Source organism: Watersipora subatra, chromosome 7 (genome assembly GCF_963576615.1).
Source record: "Watersipora subatra chromosome 7, tzWatSuba1.1, whole genome shotgun sequence".
Classification (NCBI taxonomy): Eukaryota; Metazoa; Bryozoa; class Gymnolaemata; order Cheilostomatida; family Watersiporidae; genus Watersipora; species Watersipora subatra.
Window position 1 is genome coordinate 44,602,028 of NC_088714.1, and position 11,410 is coordinate 44,613,437.

General features: G+C 35.6%; 1 protein-coding gene across 1 annotated transcript in view; it reads right to left on the bottom strand.

Annotated features, from left to right (window-relative positions):
- The window catches only part of LOC137399457 (centriolin-like), a 63,469-nt gene extending 56,642 nt beyond the window's left edge, over window positions 1-6,827 (bottom strand). The window contains exons 1-5 of the mRNA XM_068085582.1: window positions 6,753-6,827; window positions 6,067-6,179; window positions 3,759-3,900; window positions 1,786-1,916; window positions 962-1,148 (exon numbers count right to left, since the gene is read on the bottom strand). Coding sequence (XP_067941683.1) covers window positions 962-1,148; window positions 1,786-1,916; window positions 3,759-3,900; window positions 6,067-6,179; window positions 6,753-6,813 — 634 coding nt within the window. The 5' untranslated portion in view covers window positions 6,814-6,827. The remainder of the gene's footprint in view (window positions 1-961; window positions 1,149-1,785; window positions 1,917-3,758; window positions 3,901-6,066; window positions 6,180-6,752) is intronic.
- Between the last annotated feature and the right edge of the window lie 4,583 nt (window positions 6,828-11,410).

The window sequence follows — 11,410 nt, forward strand, 5'->3', positions numbered from 1 at the left end:
AATATCGATCATAATAGTGATATAATATCGATCATAATAGTGATACAATATCGATCATAATAGTGATATAATATCGATCATAATAGTGATATAATATCGATCATAATAGTGATATAATATCGATCATAATAGTGATATAATATCGATCATAATAGTGATATAATATCGATCATAATAGTGATATGATATCGATCATAATAGTGATATAATATCGATCCTAATAGTGATATAATATCGATCCTAATAGTGATATAATATCGATCATAATAGTGATATGATATCGATCATAATAGTGATATAATATCGATCATAATAGTGATATAATATCGATCATAATAGTGATATAATATCGATCATAATAGTGATATAATATTCATCATAATAGTGATATAATATTGTAATTACTATTGCATTGACTAAAAAGCCAGAGCTGCCACTTGATCAGTCACCTACATGTACATACAATAGAAAATGCTAGAAAAGCAAATCCACCATGAAAACAGGTGTTAGTAAAGAGAGTTCAACACTGCTAATATAACATACTTTACCAGAAATGAAAATAAACTGGTGGAATCCTTGTTCATTTCATCATGCCTATTCTAAGGGCTTGATCTGTTGTAACAGTTAAACAGTTTGACTATTTATACGTTGATGTATATTATTCACTCAACTTAACAAGATGGTCCACGTTTGAGGAATGTGGGCTGCACTGAGTTTGAAACAGAACTCTGCACTAACTTTGCTCAAACCAACAGAACTATACACTAACCTTGGTCAAACCAGCAGAACTATACACTAACCTTGGTAAAACCAACAGAACTATACACTAACCTTGGTCAAACCAACAGAACTAGTATACACTAACCTTGGTCAAACCAACAGAACTATACAGTAACCTTGGTCAAACCAACAGATCTATACACTAACCTTGGTCAAACCAACAGAACTATTATGCACTAACCTTGGTCAAACCGCCGCGCTGCTTCAGCACGCTCCTCGGCAGTTATTCGTTTGCCATCAAGCACATCGAGTGTGCGCAGGTGGAATATAATGTAGAGTCTATAGTGGGGCAGCTCGCAGCAGGGATTATGAGCTATGGTGAGAAATGTCAGGTTGGGGAGACCTCTAAGCTTCCGTATCTCTTGCAACTGTAACAGTACATCAAGTACAAAACTCCCATGTAGTGTAGAGACAAAAACTCCCTTTTTATACGGAGAAGAAAACTCTCTTGTCGTGTAGAGACGAAAACTCCCTTGTCGTATGGAGAAGAAAACTCTCTTGTCGTATAGAGGAAAAAACTCTCTTGCCGGATAGAAAAAAAACCCCTTATCGTATAGAGAAGAAAACTTCCTTGCATAGAAAAGCAAACACGATAAAAGAGGGTGGGTGAACAATACACCCTTGGTCATGCTTCAAACAATCCAACAAGCTAAATGAAATGTAGCATAATTTAGAAGCTACATAAAGAAACATTCTTTTACTATTCACAAGGATATTGACACTGACAGTTGTCTACCTACAGCTAACGCCACATTGACGTTGACCATAATAGCTAACGCCATATTGACGTTGACCATAATAGTTAACGCTACGGCACACAATTGGTCAGCAAAATGTTTTCTATGCTTTTTATAGCAACAACGATTTCGATTATCTGTACGGATAGTTGATAATTATAGAATACCTAAAGTCTTTCGATGGAACTAGTCTGGTCTTCAAAACATTAAATGCAACGTCCTGACTAAGGAGACAACTGCCAAAATACAAGCAAATGAATGGACTCACAGACATAATATTGTTTGAAGCTAGTCTAAGGTTGCGCAGAGCTTTTAGTCGTTTGGAGAACCAACTAGGTATAGCATCTATCTGATTTCCTTCAAGATTGAGTGAGACCAAGTTTACAAGTTTCTCCAGACCTGTGAGGAAACAAACGGGACAATACAGTCTACACAATGGTGTCTATACAATACAGTCAACACAACAATGTCTATACAATACAGTCTATACAACAGTGTCTATACAATACAGTCTATACAACAGTGTCTATACAATACAGTCTACACAACAGTGTCTATACAATACAGTCTATACAAGTGTCTATATAATACAGTCTACACAACAGTGTCTATACAATACAGTCTACACAACAGTGTCTATACAATACAGTTTACACAACAGTGTCTTTACAATAGAGTCTACACAACAGTGTCTATACAATACATTCTACACAACAGTGTCTATACAATACAGTTTACACAACAGTGTCTATACAATACAGTCTACACAACAGTGTCTATACAATACAGTCTACACAACAGTGTCTATACAATACAGTTTACACAACAGTGTCTTTACAATAGAGTCTACACAACAGTGTCTATACAATACAGTCTATACAACAGTGTCTATACAATACAGTCTATACAACAGTGTCTATACAATACAGTCTACACAACAGTGTCTATACAATACAGTCTATACAAGTGTCTATATAATACAGTCTACACAACAGTGTCTATACAATACAGTCTACACAACAGTGTCTATACAATGCAGTCTACACAACAGTGTCTATAAAAGTATCTCTATGTAATTCACTTATCACAACTATTATAGCGAATAGTGCGAAAAATAGGAGCTGCATGAAAAATGACAAAGCTTTCACAAAAAATTGTTTAGCCAAGATTAAGTACTCAATTTTTTCTACCTTTTATTGCATAAGTTGACTGAGCACGCATAATATCCAGTAATATTTTGTACACAAGTATGGCTTACCGCTCATAAAAAGGCAATCCTCTTAATAATAAACAAAAAATTTGTAAATTACAAATTCTCAATTTCATCTTAAAGGTTCCATCGAAATAATGATTTTGGAAATAAGCCATGATTAGTTGAAGTGTTTTCAAGTGGCCACCAAGCATGCTTATAAATGTCATAAATTTACAAGAAAACAAATGCTATGAAAATTGGTGTTTCTAAGTATAAGACTCTGCTGTATAACAGCTGCATAACATAATGTTAACAATTGTTTCTTACAAACAGGGTTTCAAAAGACCATCAAGCTACTGGTCTATCACAGAACTTCAATCGGAGTAAACGAATTGCTGGACTGTTAATCTAGGATGCAGATTAAACTAATAGCACACAGCAAGGGTTTGTGAACAAAACTCCAAGACTATCAAAACTTTCAAAGCGAAAAAAAGTTTACACTCTTTGACCATATTGTACAAGCGACATTTGTACGCGTGTCATGAGCTCTGGACACCGAATCAAAGCCTTCCATGTCGATAGCTTTGATGAAAATGAAGCAGCTGAAGTAACCAAAGTATCAAAGCTTGCGAGTGAAACCTACAGCTGTGTTCAATTCGGTTCGTCTGGTCATAGCCAAAGCTCGCGTAAGATTGAACAGCATATTATTAACAATTACGGTATTTGTTTTAGCACACACAACCAATTGAATTACGACTCGGATTGTAACTTGAATTGAGTCACTGGACTCAATATCTTTTTGTAATGGTTCTGATCCATGCAGCCGCTCTTTATAAAATTTGGTTCCTTCAGTTGAGATATGATCATTTCACAAGTTTAGGATCTGTTACTGTGTAGCCTTAGGTCCACTAAACCTCGTACCATGAAGGAATACAAGTGTACGCGTTGAGGCATACACGATATGCATTCTGCATATAGTCGCATCAAATAGGAGAGGGCTGCATGAGCCGCAGTTCATAACAAAGTAAGAGTATTGCGTGTTAAGGTACCTTCTATCTTAACGATGCGATTATGTGAGACATCGAGGTCCTTAAGTCTGGTGAGAGCGTCGAGTCGCTCCAGCCTCTCTATGATGTTGTTTGCTAGATTGAGAGTGTGCAGTCTATGGAGTTTTTCAAGGTTCTCTATAACCTGTGGAAGGAAGTGAGGGAGTATATAGTGACAAACTGACTGCTAGCCTGCTAGTGTAAGCAACAAAAGGAAGGAAGGGTGAAGGAACAAAAGCACAATGCAAAACATATACATATTTGCTAAGATTTTAGGTGGAAGACAAACATGTTCGTAAGTCAATGTTCAACTGTACAGTCACACCTCGACATACGAGCTTAAACCATAACTGTCACGAACAACTTTTATCATATTTTCTAGGTAAATCAGACACGCTGATTCCGATTTTGTACTCAAAATAAAGATTAGTCCACTAACCTTCAAAGTCATTTAGGCTTTTTTAAAGCGTTTCAATATCCGTTTCAAAAACAACACAATCGGCATTACAAGCTCCGCCCATAAATATGTGACGAAACCTAGCTTTTTCAGAAATGGAAGTTGGGAATGTTTAGTCCGATTTAGAATAATAGAGATGGGTGTCTTAAAACTCATTATTATCTAAATCCAGCCTGTAAAATAGTTTCAGTTTTTTATGAAAGGGATATAAAGTATTTAAAATTGCTCGCAGCATGTTACATGACGTTTAAATGGGCTGGACGCCGAGAAAAATGAGCTCAAAAAGCGCGGTTTTATCACGAGCTAGCGTTGTTATTGCGCTTTTTAAATATGCAATGCTAAATAGCTTATCTACCTTTCAGAAAAGACTGATATTATTTTTAAGGCTGAATTTAGATATTAATGGATTTTAAAACACCCATCTCTATTATTCTAAATCGGTCTAAACATCCCTACAAAAACTTCTGTTCCTAAAAAGCTAGGTTACGTCAAGTATTTATGGGCGGAGCTTGTTATGCCGATCGTGTTGTTTTCGAGACCGATATTAAAACGCTATAAAAAGTTCTTCATTACTCTGAAAGTTAGTGGCCTAATCTTTATTTTGATTACAAAATCGGAATCAGCATGTCTGATTTACCTAGTAAATATGATAAAAGTTGTTCGTGGCAGTTATGGTTTAATGCTTCCTAGGAGTGAGCTCGTCAATTTACTAGTGTCTCAAGGCACAATTTCCTTTTATAAAACATGTAAGTACAAATTAATACGTTAGCATACTATGAAAAAAACACCCAGCAGGATATAACGCCACAACCTAGATCTATAGTGAAAAAACATGTTTTTAATTGTTGTAATTCAGTACATGCGCTAAAAAGTAACAAATACCTATTTAGTTGTTATAATCTGCAATAAAATGTAACATCACTATGTACACTACTTCATGAAGTTTTTACCTTCGAGACCGACGTTGCACATAACGGCCATCTGAGAGCAACACGTTCAGTACACTGAACTTTTGTGACCTTATGTAATAAAAACTTTGAATTTAACTTGAATGAATTTAGCTTACTAAACACACGCTTGAAGAAAGTTTTAATACTTCACTAAAGTTACTTTAATTTTGTCATCTTGCTTTTTTAGTATCTGTTTCTTAGCTGCGTTTGCCTCACGTTCACTATAACTTTTAGCCAACCTTTTGAGAATTTTTTTTCAAAACCATTCAAGGAGAACGACCGAGCGACACTGTTCTTAAAAGCGGCCTCTTGATATACTTGGCCATATAACGGCCATTGACAACTGGTTCGTATGTCAAAGATTACTCGAATCTCAAGGAATAAACTTGCTCGAAAGTCAGGTCGAAATCTCGACGTTCTCGCATGTTGGAGCAGTTGTATGTAAAGGTATGACGGTAGACGAAAAGAGCTTGTTTGAGAGAAGCAAGTATGGGGATTGAGTTTACAACTCCAACTATTGAGCAACACAGAATATGAATACAGCAAGCATTTGCAGAGGGGAAAACATCGAACTTTCTCACTCGCTATAGATTTAAGGTATTTCGTGAAAATACATTTCATCATACTGTTGCTCACAAGATATGTTGTGCTAAGGTAATTATTTATTATTAGGTATTATATTACATTATAAATTATATTATACATAATTTATGGTTTCACGCGTTTCTCAATAGCTTGCTTAATGTTTCATAACAACAGTGTAATACAACAAAATATACTAAAAAAGGAAAACAAATAAAAAGACACATTTCAAACCAATATGTCATCAGCTACATGATATTCCAAATTCGACCAGACCAACGACTCATTTGGAAGAAGAGATCTAAAATTTGATGAAACTCACCTTTATTCTTTTACCAGAAAGCTCTGAAAAGTTAAGTTTTAAGATTGTAATAGAGTTGAGTGGGGTGTCTTTGACTGTGTTTTTTATCAGTTCCTCTGTGAGGTGCCGCACCCCTACATTGATAAATAAGAATACAATATTACAATATGACCAAGCCAAGCTTGCAGATAGAAAACATTTAAAGGAAAACCGTACCAAAACACCCATGTTTATCACCGATTGATAAAAAAACAGACGATAAAAAAATTGTAATGTTGAGACATCACATCACATAGGTTGCGATTTTCTTGTTATATTCATTCATATTATGCTTAGGAAAACCTTCAGCATGCATGCGTAAGAGAAATGTGATAGCGAGTAACAATATTAACTTCACTACCTAAAGAGTTTCTAGCGAGTCAAGTCAGTCTACACTCTTCACACATAACAGTTCAACTTTTCTTCGTCTAATTCAACACTTTTATGGAGGTTAACATCAGCCATCTTATTTGCTCAAAAATAACACAACAAACATTAAAGAATAAAATATTCCAGCTCTGAGGACAAGTGATATAAAGATGGTCATAACTCCTGATTTGAGTCCATAAAAGAGAGAAGTGACGAGATTTTCTATATCCTACAAAACAGCGTAACCCGCAAAAGCACTGATTACGAATTCACTCTATAAATGCAAACTTGAAAATCACCTGACAAAGCGCGTTGAGGATTTATCTGCCCTCCAGGGCGAGCCAAGTAGGAGTCTGGCATCCTTGAACATTCAAGTTACCTAAATGCAAAATTAGTAATGATATTAATAACTTGGTTTGCAATCGCAAGCTTCTAGATGGAACAACTGTTATTTCATCATGGTTTGTAGCACCATCGATTAAACTATAATAGGGCAAGATCTCAAGAGTAGCTGAGCTGAATGATTGAATACATGTAATCTACTAATAACACAAAAAGCAGATAAATGCAAACATTTCTATACAGAAATATCTACTTGTAAAAATCAGACACTTACAACTCAAGCAAAGCGAATACTTCCGAGTGAACAAATTATTCTGCAATTATCACTTCGCCTAGATACCTTTATGACACAAGAGCACCTTTCTCCATTGACCGCCGCATTCTTTTGTTAAGGCCAAAACAACGCAGACTAGTTCTATGATCAGCAATGTTTGCATAGAGCTTGAATAAATCATGTGTGATAGTTGGTCAAAATCGAAAACAAAAACTTACATCGTACATGGAAGGATATTTTGCTACATAAACGCTACATGTATAATTCTAAAAAGCTTAACTACTTTTTAATGCTAGTATTGGATCAGATGAATCTAAGCTTAATACAATGAACTACCAACTGAAAACCAGTTTTTAGCTAGCAACAAAGCTGCTTAATATATAGGCCTACCATGAAATTATTGCCAATAAAGTATTATATATGTACAAGCACTGGTAGCTGAACAAAGTTATGCATTTTTGCGCTACAATCAATCACCAACAAATTTATGACTATATCTAATGATTCCAGATAGGTAAATTATGTTGCTTGCCCAACGCATCATCCCAATATATCTTGAAATATGTTTGGAGTGAAAACGTGCAGAGAAAACATTAAAACCTGCCTTTTTAAGTGCATGTAGCATGTTTTCGTTACACCTAAAAATTTGAGAGTATTACTTTCGCAAACTTTCAGCATTTTAGCCTACAAAGAACTTGCATCTGTTATTAGTTTCAATATTTATCCTTCTCGTATTTAAATAGTTTCAATATTTCTCTTCTCATATAGGGTACAATTTACTGCTCAACGTCTCGCTGTTCTATGGTAGATAAAGCTAGCTACTAACGAAATGCACGATAAAGAATGACCATGAAATAACCAGAGTAATAATGGTCAAAATAAACTAGAAAAAGTTTTCAACTGCTTGTAACAAAAAGAAGTCGTTTTTACATCTATCCGTAAAGAAGTTTTGGGAAACGGCTTCAAAAGAAGAGGCTTCGGTTGTTATAGTTTAGACGAAATACTACTAATAGTTTGATGTCTGCACAAAAATAATGTTGTTATTTTACCTGCTAATAAACAATTTCGGTTTATGCCTCAAAAGCGTTTTTCCATAAAGGTAACTTCCATACTTTTTACGGTGTGTACCATAACGCTTAGCAATAAGCTTTTATTGGGCTACGAATAAGTGCTACCATAGAGTTAATCGATAGACGTAAAGCGCAATAATATCCTAAAGCGATACCTACCGTAACTGCATTAACGCGCGCCCGGATATTCATGGCTCTAGGTATTGGCTAATGACTCATATGAACCATCGTTGATAATAAGAACTTCATGGCAAATTAGTTGAAATTACTACTCCAAACATACCTGCCAACTCTCACGCATTGGGCGTGAGACTCACGCAGCCACCAAAAAAAAATGAAATTGCGTGAGATTTTTGCCCCAATTTCCACAACTTTATGTATACGTACTATCATTAATATATCAGTTGCCCCAAAACCAAATCTCACGCATTGCCCCACTCTTGGGTTGGCAGGTCTGACTCCGAATTACTATTCGAATAACTACTCCAAAAAATCTTGACTATTTCTGTCGTTAATGAATATTGAACCTTTCCACTACACAAGTAAAACTCCAAAAATTAAAAGTGCATACAACTTTGTAGTTGAATGTATAGTTTTTCAAGTTGTTTTTTTCTAAAAAAAAGACAACTCCTGATTAAAAGTTGTTTTTCAGTACGTATGTTTTTCTTCAAAAGAAGAGAATTTCTATTGAAAGCTGTATTTTTTACCCTAAAAAATAGAACCTAGAAAATTATTACATTGTTATTGCAAGGATGACTGCCATTTTGTATATACAATCAGAATATCCTAATACTTTCACTAGTGCTGTATAGATTGTTATGTGTTGTTATGGATAAATTATGTTATGCATAACTAATCCCCATCCACACACAACATCAGTGTTGAATTTGCTCGTCATATTATTCTATTTTGACTATGTTTAGTTTGTGTACTTTTGCTTAGCATGTGGGAACTAATTTAATTATTACTGGTTCAAGATTAGTGAAGGTGTTAAGCTATTGTAAGTAATGCTGATATTTACCAGTACAAGTTACTTCTTTATTCTATAAGTCAAACAATTAAAATACACAACTAACAAAATTCTATAACAATAATGTGAATGAAAAAACAATTAGAATAGCTAATGAAAGTTACATCCTTACTCGAACGGTCGTTTATGCTTGTTGATCAGTCCTTTACAGCTGTTAGTTTCGACAGTCAAATGAGAGTCGTGAGAGGTCATAGGTAGAGAGTGTCGGCAGTTGTGATAGTGGCGTAGAGGAGGCTCAACTGGTGGAGGAGAAGAAGGCTCCATTGGTAGAGAAGAAAGATAGAGGCTCCTCAGCAAACAGATGGGAAAGCGTCCAAGGAGGCCCTCGGGAAGAGAGAGAGCCAGAGCTCAAGCTAAAGTCGGAGATAGAGATGGGGAGAGAGATGCTGAGTCATTGGAGCTGTTCTCTTTTATAGATGTCTGGCATGTGGGATGGTTAGCCTGTGGGTGTAGGTTGAGTGTTAATGTTCAGTGCTTTCTGTCAGGCATATGAAGAACTATTGTTTGCGTAAGTCTTCAGCTGGTGCACGTGATGTCGGCGTGTAGGGTGGAGCTCGTGACTTACTCCTGGTATCTAGGTCATGTTTGACAGGGTTAGCAGATCTATATGTGTGCACTCATTTGATTTGTCTCTAATGTTCCTCTGGTGGTTTTCGGATGATGGTGGTTGGTAGGTTTAATTGTTTCGACTTCCCTTTGGGGGTTTCCACAGGCGGTGCTGATGCAGTTTCCATGACTGATTTCTTCCAATTCAGAAGTTTCTAATTTTCTTTTGACGTTTTCAATTATTGGATCTTTTGACATCTTTTAGGCGTCTTGCTGCTTGTAAGCATTATATGCTTATCCTGTGGTCTGGCTGCATTCCCTGTTGGTATCTTGTTTTCGCAGTATTTCCATGCAACACGATGTCATTTCACCACATACAAATATATTTTAGGTGTCATCTATTTTGACATTCAAAAAGCTTCAATGTAAAACTTGTTGGGCATTTGCACACATGACTTGAGAGCTTATCAGAAAACTACAGAAATCAAATAACAACCAAAGTAATACACATATGCTTTTTTTCAAAGCTCACAAAGAGAGCAAGTTGGCTAGGAAGGTGAGAAACAACATCTGTTGTATGTACCATCTGTTGCATTTGAATAATGCAATAGATGTTATTAGCTAGGTTATTACAGTATATGCTATAATGCACATAAATGGTCATGTTTCAAACCGAGCAAATAGTATCTAGAGCATACATATGAAGATAAATTCATGTACACAAAAATATTATTACATGTATTTTTATTATAATTTTTAAATAAAAATCTTTTTCTCACCTCCTCTCTAAACTTTAGTTAGGCGGTTGCTTGTCAGCCAGGAAAGATTGTCAGTTTGGACCATTTTGCTTTATCTTCAAACAGCCTCCGGTTGTCCACTTCATCTAGGTTTGTTCCCTTCTCTATGAGGTATTCATTAACATATCGGAACCATCTTTTCCTTGGTCTCCCGGTTGGTCTTGTACCTTCTACTGTATAATTATAAGCTACCGCAATGGGGTGATCTGGTGGTCCTCGTCTTACGTGTCCAAACCATAGGATTTGAATGTTTTTAATTTTATCTGAAATCGGTATTAGGTGCAGTGCCTTATACAGATTGCAAAAATCAACAATCATAATAGAGAGCTCAGAAAACAAACAAACAAGTTGGTTTTTGGAATAAACTTCAAACACAAAAGAAAATATAGTAAAGTTATTTAATTGCTTTGAGCATTCTCAGAAATAATATCTGCTGGACTCTTCTCCAATAAGTACTGTATATATGTTCCTCTAAATAATGTGAGCTTCTTGCTCAGCTGTGCTTGTCTCCAAGCTACTAGAACTCTCAAATGAAAATCAACACACAGATCACGCTCACTATACTTTGCCATCAACCTCTCGACAAAAGGCAAACGTAAAAGTCCATACAACGTTTAAAGCATGTAACTTATGTCAGTAGAGATTACACTTTCATAGATTTTCTGAGAGGTTGGATAAAAGTTACAGTAAAAGCTGGCAGTAATGTTTGGCAGAAACAATCACTTAATATAGAAATTTGAATTTTTTGAACAGATGGCTATTGTCAGATATCAGTTCTGGAAGAAAACAGGAGAACCTATTTTGCCAGGGAAACCAGAAACTACTATGATCTATGATAACAACAATACACGCAGAAAGGAAATTTTATGACCTATTCATCTTAACACAACACACAGTC